The sequence below is a fragment of the Apodemus sylvaticus genome, chromosome X, assembly GCF_947179515.1.
Source record: "Apodemus sylvaticus chromosome X, mApoSyl1.1, whole genome shotgun sequence".
In the NCBI taxonomy this organism is placed as follows: domain Eukaryota; kingdom Metazoa; phylum Chordata; class Mammalia; order Rodentia; family Muridae; genus Apodemus; species Apodemus sylvaticus.
The window spans coordinates 148,115,566-148,136,293 of record NC_067495.1 but is presented as its reverse complement, the minus strand read 5'-3'; the positions used below and the strand labels follow the sequence as shown (position 1 = coordinate 148,136,293).

The 20,728-nt window shown below is 44.0% G+C and overlaps 1 protein-coding gene across 1 annotated transcript; it reads right to left on the bottom strand.

Annotated features, from left to right (window-relative positions):
• Positions 1-13,487: 13,487 nt before the first annotated feature.
• Gpr50 (G protein-coupled receptor 50) lies at positions 13,488-17,745 on the bottom strand. The gene is made up of 2 exons (XM_052171943.1): positions 17,535-17,745; positions 13,488-15,028 (listed from the first exon to the last, which is right to left on the bottom strand). The coding sequence occupies exons 1-2, from the start codon at positions 17,743-17,745 to the stop codon at positions 13,488-13,490; spliced, it is 1,752 nt and encodes a 583-aa protein (XP_052027903.1).
• Between the last annotated feature and the right edge of the window lie 2,983 nt (positions 17,746-20,728).

Sequence of the window (20,728 nt, the reverse complement as noted above, 5' to 3'; positions counted from 1 at the left end):
AGATACACTGAAGCTTATAGAGGAGAAAGTGGGGAAGAACCTTGAGCACATGGGCACAAGGGAAAATTTCCTGAACAAAACACCAATGGTTTATGCTCTAAGAACAAGGATGGGACAAACAAATGGGACCTCATAAAACTGCAAAGCTTGTGTAAAGCAAAGGACACTGTCAATTGGACAAAAAAGCAACCAACAGATTGGGAAAAGATCTTTACCAATCCTATATCTGATAGAGGGCTAATATCCAATATATACAAAGAGTTCAAGAAGTTAGACTACAGAGAATCAAAAAACCCTATTAAAAATGGGGTACAGAGCTAAACAGAGGATTCTTAACTGAGGAAACCGGAGTGATTGTGAAGCATCTAAAGAAATATTCAGCATCATTAGTCATCACGGAAATGCAAATCAAATCAACCCTTAGATTCCACCTCACACTAGTCAGAATGGCTAAGATGAAAAACTCAGGGGACTGCAGATGCTGGCGAGGATGTGGAGAAAGAGGAACACTCCTCCATTGTTGGTGGGATGGCAAGCTGGTAAAACCACTCTGGAAATCAGCTTGGTGGTTCCTCAGAAAATTAGGCATAGTACTATCTGAGGACCCAGCTATACCACTCCTGGGCATATACCCAGAAGATGCTCCAACATGTAATAAGTCACATGCTCCACTATGTTCATAGCTGCCTTATTCATAACAGCCAAAAGCTGGAAAGAACCCAGATGTCCTTCAACAGAGGAATGGAGACAGAAAGTGTGGTAATCTACACAAGGGAGTACTATTCAGCTATTAAAAACAATGAATTCATGAAATTCTTAGGCAAATGGATGGAACTCAAAAGTGTCATCCTGAGTGAGGTAACCCAGTCACAAAAGAACACACATGGTATGTACTCACTGATCAGTGAATATTAGTCCAAAACCTCAGAATAAACAAGATATAATTCACAGACCACAGGAAGCTCAAGAAGAAGGAAGACCAAAGTGTGGGTGCTTTGGTTTTTCTGAGAAAGGGAACAAAATACTCACAGGAACAATTATGGAGACAAAATGTGGAGCAGAGACTGGAGGAAAAGCCACCCAGAGACCCCTACCTGGGGATTCATCCTATAAATAGTCACCAAACTGTGACACTATTATGGATGACAAGAAATGCTCACCGAAAGGGGCCTGTTATGGCTGTCTCTGGAGGGGCCCTGCCAGAGCCTTACAGATACAGAGTCAGATGCTAGCAGTCAACCATTGGACTGAGCGCGGGGTACTCAATGGAGGAGTTGGAGGGTGGTCTGGAGGAGCTTAAGGGGTTTTCAGCCCCATGGGAAGAAGGAAGATATCGGCCAACCAGACACCCCAGGGCTCCCAGGGACTAAACCATCAACCAAGAGGTATACAGTGGTTCCAGCCAAAAGTGTGGCTGAGGAACGCCTTGTCAGGCATCAGTAAGAGGAGAGGTCCTTGGTCCCATGAAGGCTTGATAGATGTCCCAGCATGGTAAATGAAGAATATATTCAATAAAAAAAATTCTTACAAAACAAAAAGAAAAAATAAATATCCCAGCCCAATTCCCTGACCAAATAAAACTGACCTATAAAATTAACTATTGAATCTCATTGGGTATATTCAATACATACAAGTTACAGTTTAACAGTAGTAACTATCACTCAGTTGTGCCACACCTAAGGTAGCCAGCAAGTTCATGTTTGTTTACCAGTATTTCAAAAACAAACAGAGCCAGGCCTGAGAGTAGGAACACACGTGAACTCTAGTGTTCTAGAGTACTGCAGTGTGAAATAGACTTGAACACTAGAGTTTCCTGTAGTAAGTATCTTGTCAATTTCTTTCAAGTATAAAATAAGAGCACAGAAGAGAATGTCCTTTGGGATCCTTCTCTCTATCCAGGCTGTCATTTTAGCTTCAGATGCTCAGATGCTCTACTTCAAATTAGCCTTTCCTCAGTCATTTATTTTGTAGCTACTATGACTTCTCCCTTCCCATACAACCAAATTCCTTAGCAAAACTAGTTTTTGAATATTGTCTCCTTTGCTTTTCGCTACTTCCACAGTTCAGTCCCCTGCAATTTTATCTTCAACCCTAACCCTTCTCTCTAAAATGTAAGTTGTTTAGAGTAAAATTCAACAGGCATGTGCCAATTCTCAAGTCACCATCTGACACAATGATTAGTCACCTGCACTTCATTCTTAAAGCTTGTTTCTGCTTTTGCTTCCAGGATATTACTGTTTCCTTATTTTGATTCTACTTCTCTGAAAATTCTGTCTTAGTCTTAGACTTGTTGTCTGCCCACTATAAGCAATTCTATAGGTACTGCAGTATGAAATAGACTCTAACACTAGAGTTCCCTCTGTCACCAGCAGTGTTCAGCTAAGTGTCTGCAAAAGACACCAAAGACAAATGGCCCAGACTGTGCACAGACTCAGGTTGATTACCTGTAACATTCTTCCTGAATCTAAAATGTTACCCTTCTCAGCGCCAACTCAGAAGTACTAAGAGCAGAGAAAGCTTCACCAGTTCTTAGCTACTTTAGTCTGAAGGCACATTGGAAAATTCTAGAAGATACAATAATTAAATTATTGGACCAGTTTTTAGTCTATCCCCAAATAAAAACTCTCCAGAACTATTGACTCAAACTTTGACAATAGCTTTCTTTGATGAGCAAAAGGGAGAAGCGGGTTTCATAACTGAAATTGCCTTCCACATGAAATACCTGTCCAGGCTGGAAGTGAACACCAAATCTCAGGCTTCCTTCCAGTGCTTTGACATCCATGTGTTGCCTTCTGCTGCACATCCCAGCATCTTACAAGTTTCCACTCATGGTCCCACCACTGAGCGTCTCCTCTAGCACTCAGAAAATGAGAAAGGAGCTGGAAACACAAGATCATGCTATTATATAAGAGATCCTAGGGCTGGCAAGATGGTTCAGTAGGTAAAGATGTTCATCAACAAGTGTGATGCGCTATGTTTGACCCCAGGGATCCACATAGTGGAAGAAAAGAACCTGAAAGCCTAAAGGAGATCTGTGATATCATTAATTCAGCCACTGACTATGAGGATAGAGAAGAGATACATTAAATGCTTTTGAACGAAGTAAATCTTTATGAATTTAAAACATAAGTGAAGCAAGAATCTTGGGAAAAATCTTGGCCAGTCTTGTACAAGCCTGATGCAGGCAAGAACAGTGTGACCATATTTTCAATGACTGTAACATGCCTTAAAGATAGCATTCCATAGCCCTTCTTTATGTCTTCTACCTCTCACATTCTTTCTGTTCCTTCTTCCTTAATGCTCCTTAAGCCTTAGAGGGAAGGACACAAATGTCCTTAAGTAACACTTATCCTCAGCATTTTAAGCAGTCATAACTGCATTCTCTACTATTTTCTACAAAGGGAAGCTTCTCTAATTAAGAATGAGAGTAGTATTTGTCTATAAAGGCAAACATAAAAATTTATAAATGACAGTTTTGAGAATCAACCTAATAACCTTCAGAAAACGCAAATGGCCTGAGTACAAAGATATTTACTCAAAAGTTTTCCATGCTGCCAAACCAAACAATAAACTCAAACTTGAAACAACTAAAAAAAATTATAAATGAAATTAAAAAACTTTTGCACCACAAAAGAAACAATTTACAGAATGGGAAAATACCTTTACCAGATGCACATCAAATGGGGGATTAATACCTTGGAAATATACAGAATTAAAACAATTACACACTAGAAAAATCAAATCATACAATCAATAAATGGACTTCTAAAAATGCTCAACTTCCAGCCCTATTTGTAATTGCCAGATGCTGGAAAGAACCCAGGTATCCGTCAACAGAAGAGTGGATGCAAAAAATGTGGTATATCTACACAATGGAGTACTATTCAGCCATTAGAAACAATGAATTCATGAAATTCTTAGGCAAATGGATGGAGCTAGAGAACATCATACTAAGTGAGGTAACCCAGACTCAAAAGGTGAATCATGGTATGCACTCACTAATAAGTGGATATTAACCTAGAAAACTGGAATATCCAAAACATAATCCACACATCAAATGAGGTACAAGAAGAAAGGAGGAGTGGCCCCTTGTTCTGGAAAGACTCAGTGAAGCAGTATTCAGCAAAACCAGAACGGGGACATGGGAAGGGGTGGGTGGGAGGACAGGGGGAGAGAAGGGGGCTTACGGGACTTTAGGGGAGTGGGGGGCTAGAAAAGGGGAAATCATTTGAAATGTAAATAAAAAATATATCGAATACAAAAAAAACAAAAAAAATGCTCAACTTAATTAGTCATTAGGGAAATGCAAATCAAAACAACCCTGAGATTTCACCTTACACCAGTCAGAATGGCTAAGATTAAAAATTCAGGAGACAGCAGGTGTTGTTGAGGATGTGGAGAAAGAGGAACACTCCTCCACTGCTGGTGGGATTGTAAGATGGTGCAACCACTTTGGAAATCAGTCTAGCGGTTCCTCCAAAAACTGGGCACCTCACTTCCAGAAGATCCTGCTATACCACTCCTGGGCATATACCCAGAGGATTTCCCCCGCATGTAATAAGGACACATGCTCCACTATGTTCATAGCAGCCCTATTTGTAGTAGCCAGAAGCTGGAAACAACCCAGGTGTCCCTCAACAGAGGAATGGATACAAAAAAATGTGGTATATTTACACAATGGAATACTATTCAGCCATTAGAAACAATGAATTCATGAAATTCATAGACAAATGGATGGAGCTGGAGAACATCATACTAAGTGAGCTAATCCAGTCTCAAAAGATCAGTCATGGTATGCACTCACTGATAAGTGGATAATAACCTAGAAACTTGGAATACCCAAAACATAATCCACATATTAAATGATGTCCAAAAAGAACAGAGGAGTGGCCCCTGGTTCTGGAAAGATTCAATGCAACAGTATAGGGGAATACCAGAACAGGGAAGTGGGAAGGAGTTGATGGAGGAACAGGGGGAGGGAGGAGGGCTTATGGGACTTGCGGGGAGTGGGGACCCAGAAAATGGGAAATCATTTGAAATGTAAATAAAGAATACATCGAATAAAAAAAAAAACCTTTCCTCAATAAACAGTACATACCATATACCTCAATTCTTCTTGATGCTCATGTCTTTGTTTTATTTATTCATTTATTTTTAGTTGACAAAGTGTATATAAATTTATCTTGTACAACATGATGCTTTGCAATATATCTTCGTTATTGATGATTAATTGAGCTCACATTTCAAGTATGCAATACCCTGCTGTTAACCATGCCACTATCAGCAAAGAATCTTGTACTTATTTCTCCCCACAAGTGCAATTCTCTATCTTCTTGATACTACCTCCTTGGCTCCTGGCATCTATATTCTATTCTTCTTCTGTGAGAACATAATTACAATAAATAAGGTTAATTATAAAATCTAAAGCTATAAAGCTCCTGCAAGATATACTGTACAAACCTAGATGACCATTTCAGATACAAAGGACAATATATGAAAGAAAAAATAGAACTTATCCTTCAAAATTTCAATGCTGTGCAAGCAAGAGGACAGGGAATCAAATCCCAAGAACCCACATAAAATCCAGGCATCTAAAATGTAAGAAGAAAGCCTGGAATGGTGGTGCAAGTGTTTAATCCCAGCACGTGTGAGGCAGAGGCAGAAACAGATAAATTTCTGTTAAGTCCCAGGACAACCTAGCCTACACAAGGAGTTCCAGGTCAGCCAGAATACAACATAAAATTTTGTTTCAATTTTTTTAAATAAAATATAAGAGTTCTTACATTCGGGGTATGGGGGTAACAGAACTGAAGTCCTGAGGGCCAGCAGAAAGAATACAAACAGGCAACCTTGGGAGGTAGGAGGTTGGGGGAACCCTCCAGAATGCACCAGAGACCTGGGAAGTGAGAGACTCTCAGGACTCAAAGGGAAGGAGGGACCTTAGATGAAATACCATACATTGGGGAGAGGGAACTTGTAGATCCCACCTCCAGCAGGAAGACAGGGCATCAAGTGAGGAGTGGGGTTGCCATCCCACAGTCACAAATTCTGACCCAGAATCCTTCTTGTCTGAAAGAACTGCAGGGACAAAAATGGAGATGAGCCTAAGGGAAAGAAGGTCCAGTGACAGGTCCAAATTAAGAGCCAGGTCAAGGGGAGGCTCCAAGGCCTGACACTGTTTCTGATGCTGTGCTGTGCTGATAGACAGGAGCCTAGCATGACTGTCCTCTGAGAGGCCCAATAAGCAGCTGAAAGAGTCAGATTCAGATACTTATACCCCCAAACCAATGAACAGAAGCTGGTAACCGCTGTAGTTGAATTAGGAAAAGGCTAGAGTAAGCTGAAGAGGAAGAAAATACCATAGGAAGAGCAGCAGTCTCTACTAACCTGGATCCCTGAGATCTCTCAATCACTGGACCACCAACCATGCAGCATACACCAACTGGTCTGAGGTCCCTGACACATATACAGCAGAGGACTGCCTGGTCTGGCCTCAGTGAGAGAAGATGTACCTAAACCTCAAGAAACTTGAGGCCCCAGGGAGGGGAGAGTTCTGGTGGGGTAGGGGAGGGTGTGGGTGGGGACATCTTCTTGGAGACCTTAAGGGTGGGGCAGGGGATAGGGAGAAGGTATGGGATAACAGTCAGAGGACAGACCAGGATGGGGATAACTGCTAGACTGTAAAAGAAAATTAATAATAATAATAATAATAATAATAATGACGATGAGTAGATTAAAATAGATATCCTATCTATGAATGGAAACAATCACATGAGAGATTTTACTCAGAATTTAGCAACATGTCTGTTTCCACTTCTGTGTTTATGTCTTTATCAACTTTATAAGACCTAAGAAATTAGTTAAATCTTATTTACAAAATGGTTATGTTAAGATACATTATCATGGCAGTGATGGATCACTTAGAAAATATGGCAGCACTTTCAGCTGGAGACAAAGCCTCACTACCATAAACCAAAAGAACATTTCACATCTGAGGCCCTAACCATTCAACAGTTCCCCCTTGTCTCTCTCTGATTCTATGCATGAATCTTTGTGAGTTTGTTCTACTTAGAGGTTACTGAGATTTTTGATCAGAGAAAGAGGGCAAAGGGGGATTAAAAAGGGAATATTTGGAAGGACAGCTAGAACTAAAGACCAATTGAGGAGTAGAATGAAAACCTAATTCAGCAGAAGCTTCCTAAAATATATACATATATGGACAATCTAAATAAAATTGCCAAATAATGGGGTGACAGTCCCAACTAGACATCTCTTATCACCAGATGAAGCCTCCAGTTCTAAGAATGGGTTACCTCCAATCAAATTGTTATCTAATGGGGCCTCACATGAACTTCCAAGCAATACAAGCTTCTGGCAAGGCTATTAGTTGCCCTCCATAAACCAGGGGTAAGGCCCTATTGCTGAAGACAACATCTACATACTTCATTGAACATGGAAAAGTTGAGCCTTCAACCCTACTGACTAGTGTTCATGGCACTGGAAGGCAGTCTGCACTCACCAAAGGAGAAAGGTAAATACTAACCCAGCTACAAACCCTTCAATCTACAATAATGCACTAATGCAGTAGTGGCACACAGCTTGTGGGAGTAACCAACCAATGTCTGACTGAATGTAGGTCCGTTCCTTGAAATGGATCCCATTCCTGACACTGCTCAAGTGGCCATGAATCTGAGAATAGATAGGCCAGGAACATAGGAGAAAACCAAATAGTACTTAATGTTCAGGTAAAAGAATGTAGCAACAGAAGACTACTAACAATGTTCTGCTATCATAAATCCATGCCTTGCTCAGTCATCATCAGAGAAGCTTCCTTGTGCAATGGATAGGAACAAATACAGAGGCCCACAGCAAGACATTATGCTAGACAAGAGAATGAAAGATCTTGGAACACTCAGCTCTAAAAGGGATGTCTCCACCAAATCCCTCCCCTCAAGGCTCAGGGAGCATTGTACATGAGGAGACAGAGTGTAAAGATGAAAGATACCAAGGACTCAAGGCCTTCTAATCACAGCAGGATGGATGCATGTATAGCTCACAGAAACTGAGGCAGCAAAGAGCATGCACTGGTCTGCAGCACATGGGTCTCAGTGCTGAGAGGGGAAGTGCACAAATGCCCCCAATCCCTAACCCAAAAAATATCTCTAACTGATAAGCACTTGAAAATGAAATTTGAGTTTTCTACAATTGCATCTCACGGGATATACAAAGAACTATTAAAGCCAAGCCCCATGCCCAACAGTAGATGGCCAACAAAAAATTACTTAACTCAATGGAAATGTTGGAGGTGTTTGTTTATTTTTCTCATAATGGCTTTTTTTCGGTTTGTTTGACTGTTTTGCTCTATTCAGGTTTGCCTCTTTTTATTTTATCATTTTTAAGATGCCTGTTTGTTTTCTAATGAGAGAGAACAAGAAAAGAGGTAGATTTGGGAAGTTAGAGGGTCTGGAAGAAATCAGAATCTATTCTAGGAAAAAAACCTATTTTCAATTTAAAAAAAAGTTTTGTTTTGTTTTTAAAAGAAGGGATTGGACCAGAAATGTATCTCTTTGGGAACAAGATAATAGCCCACATTTTAAAAAAATACATTTTTCTATCATTTGAGTATTTGTCTTCCTGGAGAAGCAGCAAGAGCTAACAGCTAGTGCGCTGGGGAATCAGAGAGGAATCTGGTCCTCAGCTTGCTCTTTCCATTTCATTCAGTCTAAGAGCACACCTCAGCCAACATTCTCTGAATAACCCCTTATAGGCAGGCTTGCCAGGGACTAACCTCACCTGGATAACCTCTCACAGTTATGCCCTGAAGCTTTTCTCCTAAATGATTGTCAAGTGTGCCAACTACACAAGCAAAATTAATCGTGGCATCCACTAAGCTCAGCAAAATCCTTTACTTTTTAGAAATATGTAAAGGCTTTGAGAAGTCTCATGCCTGTACTTCTTAGAAACTTTCTGTGGACTGCATTTATTATTTTAATTGATATCCCACTTTCAGGTTTTCTTTGAGACTTATTTGTACTTTATTTTTATTCTTTTTTTCTGCCTACTTTAGGCTTATGAAACTCATCTTAGATTTCATTTTCTAATAGACCATGCAAACCTGAAGAGTTCTTTTGTAAGTATGCCTTTTACTGTACTTCCAAACTTTTGCAGTTGTATTTTGCATTTTTTCATATATTTCAAAATATCTTAAAATGTCTATTAAGAATTTTTTGTTTGATGCTGGGTGGTGGTGGTACATTCCTTCAATCCCAGCACTAGCAAGGTAGAGAGATAGGTGGATCTTTGAGTTTGAGGCCAGCCTGGTCTACAAAATCACGATCCAGGACAACCAGAAACCATGTCTTAGGAAAAAAACATGTCTGTGAATTATTTAGACATTGCCTAATCTCCAGGTAGTTTTGGGCTTTCAGTCTCTTTCTGTAATTGATTTCTACTGTAACTTCATCATTATTTGAGATGATACTTATCTATGATTTGTTTTCCTTTAAACTCATTAAGGTATATTTTTTTCACCAAAAAACGAAATAATGGATCTGACACACGATCTTCTGAATGATGTGTTCTGCCTTCTGCAGAAGTGTCTGTTAGACACACTTGATTGACAGCACTGCTCATTTCTACCACATCCTTACAGATCGGATCTCTCAGCTGATGAATCTGTCAGTTACTGATACAGGGCTGTTGAAGTCACCAACTATATTTTTTGAATTTGGCTCTTCCTCCTTGCAGTTCTGCCAGTCAGTTTTTAATTCACATATTTTGACATGATGCTTTTTGAAGCATCAATTTTAAGGATTATTATTTATTCCTATTATTACACCATTATACAATGCTGTTCTTCACACCTAATGATTTTTCTTGTCTGAAATTGTTACAAGTGTTGGCAGTTTTCTTTCAGTTAGCAATAGCATGGTAGGTCTTTTTCTACCCCTTTATTTCTAATCTGGCTAGGTCTTTACAAATGATGTTAATGTGTTTCTTATAAAGAACATATGTGACTCTTGTTTTCTTAATCTGTCATTGTGTTGACTTTTAAAAATTTTTAAACACAGTCTTCTTATATTGTAGCCCAAGCTACCTGGTAACTCACTTTGTAGGCCAGTCTAGCCTTGAACTTGCAGCAATCCTACTGCCTCAGTCTCCCAAGTGCTGCAGGTGCATCCCACCACATCCAGCAAGAGTCTCTGGTGCTTCACCTTTTTTACAGTTCTATATTTGTTATAGCGCTTTGGTTTGGCGTTGATTCTTCTACCCTTTCCTGCCTTCTTCAGGTTAAGCTGAGCATTTCATGATGTGTTTTCTTATCCCCCCTTACATATCAATCACACTTCTTTTATTAAGTTTTTCTTGGTTTCTCCAAAAACATGTTCAATGTTAGGAAGTTAGGCTCTGAAGCCTGTATGCTGTGTTAATGTGAACTCTAGGCCAAACTACTGGCTGGAACATAGATGCAGAGTTTCAGCTTAGAAAGATGAAGAGATTATGTAAATTAATAGTTTCAGTCATTGAACAATACTCAGAATCCAGTTAAAGCCACTGACCTACACACTAAAATAAAATTCTGCTGTATAAGATATCACACTTTATCACTAAAGGCCAGACAAATACATCATTTTCATTTAAATAAAATTCTGTCATAGGCAACATGAATGCAAAGTACTCAAAAGCGAGTTAAAGGAGCCTATAGGAAGGCCAGGGTTGCTGTTGCATTTGCCAAGATGTCACTTTACAGTATACATTATATTTTCTTTACAAACATAAAGATTAGCATCTGGGAAAATCTGGCAAGGACCAAGTTTCATGCTTTCTGTTGAGTGTAATGTGTGTCTAAAACCCTAACACTTGGCATTCAAGGAGGCTTAGGTGAAGGAGCTGGGATCTCAAGTTCAAGGACAGCCTAGCTGCATAGTGAGATGGTGTCTCAAACAAAATGGAAATAAATTAAAATGTCTGCAAGAATTCCTTGCTGAGAAGGACTTTGGGCCATTAGAGGAAACTAAAGTACAGGCCCCTGGGTTGGGGGTAGGGAGGCTGGGGAATCACAAAGCGTGCATATGCATAGCCTCAACAAAAACAATGAAAACTGCATTTGAAAGAAGAGAAACAGCTTTACACCTAGCAGGAGCTAAGTGGGCGTGGCAAGCCAGACCTGTGGGTTCCTGGACTCTGGAGGACACAAGAGAAGACGGAATACTTCTGGGATTTGGGTTGTGCACTACTGATTTGCTTTGTGGGAGTCATTATGCAAAGGACGCACCCTGCTGCTAAGCTGGGATTTCACTTTCTTTCACCCGCCAGCCCAGTTGAAGCTAAGACTGGGCACTTGAGGTCAAACTTTGAAGCTTTGTTGTAATAGAGGACTCACCCCTTCCATTTCCTCTTGGAACCTGACACCTAGTAAGTGCCTGGAGGATAGCAGCTAGACGCATCAGGTCACAGTACCTTCAGTTTGGACACACTTTTCAGTTTCTCTTAGCAATCCTTCGGCGAGATGGGGGTGAAGTATGGATAGGAGTGTTGAAGACTGACTCTAGGCCAGTCTGTAAGCACATCTGTAAAGTAAACATCCATTCCAGACAACCAGAAACACTTGACAGGAAATTTGCAGTTGGTGAGGATGCAGGGTACATACAGAGCCTTAAGGACCAACAGTCCTGCCAGACAAGTGGAGAGTTGGGGGATTGATAGCTAAAATGAGCCCAGCCTGCCAAAATCTGGATAGACCAAATGAATATGCACTACTCTGTCTATCCATTATATGTGTTGCATGTGTTAAACAGGCATATCTTTACAAAACCGAGCAAGGCTGCTCTGGTAAGATGGCTCAGAGAGAAAATGCACCTGCTGCCAAGCCTGTAGACCTGAGTTTGATCCCAAGAACCCATAAATTAGAAATTCCCTTCTGACATCCACATGCACGCACACACACACACACACACACACACACACACACACACACACACTTCTAAGTCATGATTGAGAACTAGCTTTACTCCTTCCACAGGGGAAAAATAGCAGCCCACAAGAAGAAAACTACAATTTCCATGTCCATGTGCCTCCCTACCTCCAGCTCCTCCAGTATGCTCCCCGACCGACCCTGCTGCCCCAAGGTTTGCTAATTAAAATAACTGAGGTGAGAGAGGGGACGCTGCAGGCTTGTGGCAGGTGGAATTTGCAGCCACGTCTTCTTGTTCTACCAGGCCAACACTCTTCCACCAAGACCCCACACACCCGTCCCTCCCTAAGCAACCAAAGGAAGAAAAAGTCACAGAACTAAAGCCACAGAACCACTTTTATTTAACTGCGACCACAAATGCAGAATAGAATTAAGGCAGTATGATACATTTTGGGTTTTCCTTACAAGCTTTTGTACAGTGAACTTTGATTAACGTGTCAATTCAAATTAGTAATTGAAATTTCATTTAAATGGCAGTTTGTTCTTGAATCCTAAAGGAAAATCACTGTCTGCGTTGACATGAGACCAAGTGCTTCACATCATGTCACTGAACCGAGCATGATCTGATCCGGACTTACTGGTGCTAACATCTCTTCCTGCTTGTCCCCTGCCCCCAACCAGGAAGCTCACAAAGACAAGGTGTCTTAATATTTCATTTGCTTCTAGCTATCAGTTGTTACTTCAAATTCCTTCTGAATGAAAAGATGTAAAAACTGATGATAATTAAAAGAGTAATTATGAATTATAATATTGTAACCATAACTGTAATTGGCACTCGGGGTTACCAATCATAAGAAATTACTGTGGAAATAAAAGAATGTGCTGGTCAATACTTGAAAAACTCAAATGACCAAAAAGAGGGTAAAAATGCCTCATCATTTGCAACCAAATATAAAAAAAAAATCAGCACCAGTGTTTAAATTTACACAAAATAGAATCAACTTGGTATGTCATTCCTTTTGCTACTTGATCTGACAGGAATTAAAATGAGCTTTAATAAGAACTTATCTAATTCTGTTCTTCAAATAGGGGAGTTGTATTTTGTCATGAAATCTTGAAAAGCAAATTTCAAGTGTTTGTATCTCATTATAAGTCCTTTATTTTGACTGCCATTAAAGGTACAACACAGATTATACACAGCATAAAGCTGCGTGGTCACAGTCACATCACAGAGCCAGGCACCAAGACAGCCTTGACCAGTGCGCATGCACTCCTCCCCCACTCCTGGGAATGGGAGAAGAAAGTGGGAGACAGAAAAAATCAGGAAAGGGGAACAGCAAGGCTTAGGATCTCAGAACCACAGACATCACACTTGGAAATTTGATCTCTAAGATAGCAAGAATATACACATACTTTCAAGAGTACAGGGTGCCAAAGAGGAATACATCTGAAAGGTAGATGGAACTTCCGCGGTCTGGGGGTCCGTGTCTGCGTGTCTCCAGTCAGTTTGTACAAGCAATGGAGGGATCTCACTCTGGACTGCATAAGCAGGGAAAACTGAAATGAACACTTTTCAGACAGCCATCTCATCAGAACAATCAGGATCATCAGAATCATCACCAATAAGCACAACCTTGCGGTAATCACCAGTGGCAATGGGGATTACAGTGGTATCAGGAGGGCTGGCAGCAAGCTCAAGGGGTACAGTGGGAAGGATGGAGGCAGGAATGTCGGGTTTGGGGTGGCCAGTGGTGGTCATCTCAAGGCAATGGGAGGCTGAGACCTCAGGGAGGTCAACAGCAGTGAGCACAGAGTGGCTGGTGGTGGCAGGCTCGAGATAGTCAACAGTGGTGGTGGTCGCAGGGTGGCTGGTACCAGATTTAATGTAGCCAGCCTTGGATGCAGAGTGACTGGTGGAAGGGCCAGCAGAGATGCGATGACTGGTGACAAGTTTGGAAGCAGCCCTGTAATGGACAGAGTCACCCTTGAAATGAACAGAGGCGGGTTTGAAATGGACAGAGGCAGGCTTGCAACGGCCAGAGGAGGCTGGCTTAGGGTACACAGAGGCCGACTTGGGGTGGCCAGAAATGGACTTATGGTGGATAGAGGCAGGTTTGCGATAGACAGAAGTAGACCTGGTTTGGGGCTTGGGACGGACAGAGTGGGATGCTGCTGCATCACCAGGCAGTGGAACATTCCGGACATTCCTCGACGTTCCCTCCACAGCGAGACAGGCAGGAGCACGCTCTCGCTCTTGGACTTGATCACGGGCACGAGCACGGACACGGGCACGAGTGAGAGCTCGGGTCTCCCAAGTCTCCCGAATATCACTGATGAGGTGAGAGATGAACAGGATAGGGTGCCTCATAGCATGGAAGATGGTCCAGTATTCTCTTCGGAAACTCTCATTGAGGATGCCGTAGATGATGGCGTTCAGGCAGCTGTTGAAGTAGGCTATGCAGTAGGCTGCAAGATAAAGCCAGTTGGGGATCTTGCCTGCCATTTCCTTTGGAATGACAGCCACCAACACAGTGAGCACATTGACAGGGCACCAGCACACTGCAAAAAGGAGGAAGATCACAAACATGGTTAGAAAATTTCGAACCTCAGCAAACTGGTTGTCAGGATTCTGTCCAGCTGGGTCACGGGCTGCCAGCACTTTGATCCAGATTTTTGTGTAGCAATAACCGACTATGATGAGAGGGAGGACGAAGTGAATGCAGACAATGGTCACAGTAAAGGCAGGATTGTTCACATAGTTGAAGACGCAGGTGTAGGTGCGAGGGTCATACTCAATGGTGCCAATGTACATGTTAGGCAGGACAGCCAGGATAGTCATGACCCAGGTAATGACCAGATAGATCCAAGTGTTGCGCAGGCTGAAGATCCTCTTGTACTGGAGGCTGTGGCAGATGTAGCAGTAACGGTTGATGGCAATGGAGGTAATGTTGAAGATGGAACCGACCACACTCAGTCCTGTGAGCAACCCGACCATCTGACACTGGAGCTGACTCAGATCCCAGCCCCCAACTGACATGGCATACAGCATCAAAGGGTAGGGGTAGACGGCCACCAGCATGTCTGCCACAGAGAGGCTAGCCACAAAGATGTTGCCTGGAAAACATAAGGGGAAAAAAAAGAGGGAGAGAGAGAAATCAGTGGTTAATATTTAAATAGACACCTTTCAAAAAATGGAGGAAACAGCCAACTGGATGGGTATCAATTTAAAATTCTTTTGAAGAATGACAGTTTTCTTTCTTTCCTCTTCTTTCTTATTTACAAGCAAGTCCCAGGTGACTGTGATATAAAGCAAGTTTAGGATACTCGTGCTTGCCACTGGTTTTTTGTTTGTTTTCAGTGTCATCCTTGCTCTAAGAAAGAAGTGAGAATATAAGACAGAGTGACACAGAGCACATAAACACAGGGGGGGGGGGCAGAGCCCGGCTGACTGACGCCATTTTAGAGAAATACAACTGCGCCACATTTTCCACACTGGAAGAGGTGGGGAAGGGAGAGTGGGAAAGGGAGCCAGCTGGAGTGCAGAAACAAGATTAACACTGATGAGGGAGGACTAGGACAAGGGAAGATGATGATGATAATTACTAACCCTCTTCCTTAAGAAGGAAAACCTACCAAAAGAGATCATTCTGAGAAGTTCTTGGGGACTTGTTCAAGGAAATTAACCTTTAATATCTGACAGCCAGGTGAAATACTTACCACCCCCCAGCTACCATTAGAGCCCTGTTATATCCGAGGCGAGAAAAAGAGACCAGGGGAAAAAGAGACTCTGCAAGTGTGGGATTCACTTCTGGCCTAGCACAAAGCACCTGGCCCCGAAGCCTGGCAGGCTGAAGAGGACAGCAACTGTGGGGAGACCTTGCCTCCTGCCCTGTCCCATTCAAAGAACAGTAGCAACATTTTAAAAAGCCTTTTCCAAAACCTAGATGAAAGAGGCCAAGTGCAGGCACAGGGCCCTCTTTATTTGGAAACACCTCAATGCTAATTAGCTTTAGTTTGGCAAAATACTGCACTTTGTACTTGCTGGGAGAAAATGAGGGCTTTCTAAAGGGGCACCAAAACTTGCCCTCTGTGCTTTTTGCAAAAAAGGGGAGTTCATTTTAGGGTTTTCCCTCAAAGTAATGAACTTCCTAAAGAAAAATAGGAAAGAAAGGTCATACAGCTTATAAATAAACTCACAACAACCACAAAACTTTTTATTTGTACTTCAAAAAGAGAGAGAAAAGAAAGAAGAGGAAAGGAGAGAGAAAGAGCGAGCTTCCCAGGTCCGTGCTCCCTGGATCTGCACTTGGTACCTTATCAGGAGCGAAAGGTCCAAGGCTTGGCTGCAGGGAGAAATCAGAAGCACTCACCATAGTTTGAAAGAAAAATTTTAAGGACTCTGAGTCTGTTGCTGAGTTTTTAAACTTGTCCCCACCATGCAATCAATTCACTAGGACGTTGTGCAGTGGCTCCTTCCCCAGCCCCAGGCTACATTTTCAATTGTTACATTATTCCCAGATCTGTACACTCTCCCAAACCACTGAAATCTTAGAAAAGAAGACCCAAAGCGCCATTGCCCTCCCCTCCCCTGGACAAAGAGCAAAGTTGGGGGATACTTCACCCTTCCTCCCCCTTGTCCACAGCCTTCTCCCGCCCATCCTGAAAACCCTTTATACACACTCCCCTTCCCCAACCCAACCCTGCACAAGTCTCTGTGCCTAGCTCCTTCCCAGTTAAACCCCTCGGACTGACCCAGGCTGGAGAATAGGGGAATAGGGCTTGCAGTTTCCAAGACCTAGCCCTTTGTAATTGGAACCCCTTGCCTCCCCTGGAGCTCTCTTGCTGTCCCCCACCCCACCCCCACACCCGCACCATTCCTACCTGGTTCTGCCTTTCCTTCCACCCGCCCGCTGCGCTCAGCTCCTGCGCCTGTCCTCCGGGCACCCCAGTACAGACCTCCGGACGTCTGCTGCCGCCGCCTTCGCCGCCGCCACCGCCTGCAGCGTCTTAGCCCGCCGCTCGCCGGTTCCAGCTGCTCGCCCTGGGACGAGCTGATGGAGCTCGGCTCTAGCGGGCTCAGACCTCTCTGCTTGACACTCGGTGGGGTCTGCACTCTGCCGCCGGGGAGCAATCCGGAAGCTCTGGAGCGGCAGCGAGCGGCGACCCCCGGCCACTTGGAGGCGGCCACAGCGTTGCGCTCCTAGGAGCGCCGCCGCGGCCGCCCGCGAGCTTAACTCCCTAAAGCGGGTTGGAACCGCGCTGATCTCTTGGAGACAGTTCGGCCGGCCCGCAGTGCTTTTGCCGCGGGGCCGCCCTCCGATGTCCACTTTGGCTGACTGTCCCAGGGCTGCAGCCAAACTCTCAGCTCCTGTGGCGACTCCCTCTGTGTCCGGTCTCCGACGGGACAGGAGTCAATGGGCTGCCGCGCACCCTATGAATCTGGGCTTTGCATTCAGCTGCCCCACGACAATTTCCTGAGCCTCCCCCGGCCCTGTGAATCTCGACGTTTAGGGGAACCCAGCATAAAGTCACCCCCACAGACCCCTGGGCTTGGGAGGAATTTGGGAGAGGGGATTGCATGCTTGCTATTCGCGAGGTAAGGAAAATAAAGGCAGCTTACCAGAATTTCGGAGCTTCTTGTTCTTGGTCACAGCCAAAATGACCATGGAGTTTCCGATCAGGTCTACGACGATGGTGATGACCATTGCGCAGAACATGAAGACGATTAGAGCTGGAGGGTAGTCGGGCTTTGGCAGCTTACAGCCAATGCAGCCGAATGGGGTGGGAACCGCCTTTGTAGGTCCCATGTTGCTCTTGGGGACCGTGGCCATTCCTCCCCGGCAAGCTCAGGATCTTCAGTGAGTCCAAACCGCTAATACCTGCTCCTTCACCAGGAGCTCCGGGAGCTCCAGGGAAGCGTGGCGCACTCTCTGAGGCTCAGAGAGCAAATGACAGCTCCCCGCCCCTCTCCGGTGAGCTTTTAAAGCCTCGAGGGGTGGCTAGCCCCACCCCTAGCCACTCCCCCTGACCAATCAGAGCTCTTTGACCACCCCCACACTCCCTCCTGTCTTAGTCACCACCTTGCCTTAGACAAATCCACTGCGTGGGTGTCAGCTTGCTTCCGACTACCTTGTTTGTGCTTCCCCCTCCTCTCTTGCCAGCCCCCTCTGAATCCCTCAGGAACCGTTGCTTCGTGACTAGCTCAATTCGCTAAGCATACATTTCTAGCAAGTTCTCTTTCCCTCTCCAACACAAATACCTGTTAAAGAAATGTAGCTTGCAGAGTGGGCTCATGAGATGCTTTTTGGGGCTCTAGCGGCCAGCCCCCAAGTCTGCATCCCCCCTAAGGTGTAGGGGGCTGCCAGTAACCCTTTAAGTCCCCACACACACACATATATCCCTTTCTCTACAGACTCCTTTGTAGGTTTATCCCACTCCCCACGCTCTAGCTTGTCCATAGCTTTCTATAACTGGTGAAGAATGCAGGACAAGTGTTCTCATCTCTCACAGCAAATTGGGGTCCCTACACTCTAAAGAATTCATTCCACTACGGGTCCAGTCATACCAGGAGCGGGTCTGTTCCCTTGGCTGCCACAGCATACAGACTCCTGGTCCTCCCAGGACTTGGCAACTCTCCGCGGGGGAAATGTACTCTCTGCTTTATACTCTAGAAGCCAGGACCAGGTCTGCACCTCGAGAACACGGGAGATCGAAAAGCGGCCGCTGGAGACCCCAGCTTTAGGAAGGTTGGTCAGGAGCGGGACCTCTTATCCTTTCAGTTAACTACATCCTGCTTTGGGTAAACGTAAGCCGGGCAAGGAAGCCTCTTTGGAGGCTTCTGCTCTTTGAAGCAACCCAGGGAGAGCCTGGCAAGCTTCTCTTCTCTCCCCTTTTCAACGCTCAGTGCTTCCTACTGCGTGGTATCTGGCAGTCGGACAGGCGACTGACCTGAGGCACTGTAGCCACAAACTTGTTGGGGGGGGGGGGGGCGCAGCCAGAGGCAAAGAAGCTGCAACCTCACCCGCAGTCCCCAGCCCAAGATGGAATGTTTGCTGGATCTTTTTCAGTCTTAGCCGGGAACTCTCTTTCCAATCCCTCCCTTTTCGGGCTGCACTTTCACACTGCGGGTTTCCTTCTCCATAAGTCCAGGCATCAAAGGAATCTGTGAGACCTTGCAATGAGCCACCAACGGGGACCAGAATGTTGAGGTTCAGACACAGCGCCTTTTGAACACCGGAAAGCTCCAAAATCCTGGTCAAGGAAATAAACTTCAGCTGATTACTAAAAGTTATTGATCATGTAAGGGAGTCTTGGAAAAAAACTGAGGTAACACCTGGAACTCAGTGTGCAGACCAACTTTCTGACCTCCGCGAGGCTGATAGCCCGAATGCATCCATGTGGACATCGCATCCCCTTACCCCGGGCTTTGGGGGTGGTTACAGGGCAAGTTTCACACCAGATTTCTACACATTTAAAGACATTTAACGGAGAAACAAACAATGCAAATAATTAAAATCTTACACTTTGTCTAGCTCAAATACTCAACGAAAAAAACGCGTCTTCTAGCTAGAAGTAAAACCCCCATCCCCATCCTGGCTCGCTACTGAGAATATTGAGAACTAGGCTCCGACAGAGTCACCACCTCCCTCCAGGAGCTTTTTCACATTTCATTGTTTGCTTCCCGGCTGCAGCCTGGCCAGTGCACTCTCTCACTGCCAGACTCAGCCAGTCTTTTCTATAAAGGAACTGCTGTGTTCCGTGCCCTACTGTGCTTCTGGGTAAGAGGCTAACAACTCAAAGCCTGTCCACTTCGTAGACTATGTAGGATCGACGTTAGACTCGACATAACATGATTCTGCGAGAATTCACAACCTTTCACTTGCGGGATCATGAGCTGTTTTGAATTCATTAAAAAGAATAGAATGGAAGAAAATGGAAAGCAGCTTCGTAGGGGCTGCAGACGACACTACCCTCTCCCTTCCGCAGGCTCGCAGGCAATTATGCTCCAGTCTGAGGATTAAGGAGCTGAAGTAGTACTGAAGCTGGCAGTCCCTGAGCCCCTGGCGCTGGAAGCTAGCCTTGAAAGCCCACTGGAATTCTTAGGGACTGAGGAGTGAGCAGGAGAGGAAGCCGAGGCACTGGCCCCTACACACTGTTTGGACACTATTTGACCATGATTTCCTGGTGCTTTGATTTTCAACACCAACAGACAAATATTTTAATAATCGCGCGAGAAAAAATTGTTTCTACTTGAATTAATTGTTATCTTTATGCACTAGCTTAATACAGACTCAGATCACGTCAGTAGTAAGAAAAAGACATGGTTATTAAAGCTGTCAGATGAACACAGGAGGGTCACTGGGGACTTGTTTGCAGGGGTGCGTAGAACAAATCTCATGTACAATACATTTGATGGCTTTGGAATATTTAAATTGTGACTCCTTTGTGGGGTACAGTGCAGAGTGTATGTTTTTTAAACTCTAATGACATTTTAAAAAGTGTATAAAGCCTACTTAGAAGTCTTTATAACTGGGAGTAGAGAGAAACCCCGAGACTTGAAAAACTATCAACAAAAAGAATCCTAAAAGGGGAGAATTGGGGGCCTTCTCCCAGGAATGTAAGAGTCAGTGAGCACTTTTTATTCAGGTCTGAGCTGACTGTGGTGGGAGATGGCACTTCAACAAGCCTCCAGGATTGCTCTGTACACTGAAACACTGTAATAATGCCTAGAGTTAGTTAACTTGTTTGCTTGCTTGTTTTAGTACTAATTGAACTTAGAGCTTCCAGCATCCTGGACAAGCTGAGCTATATTCC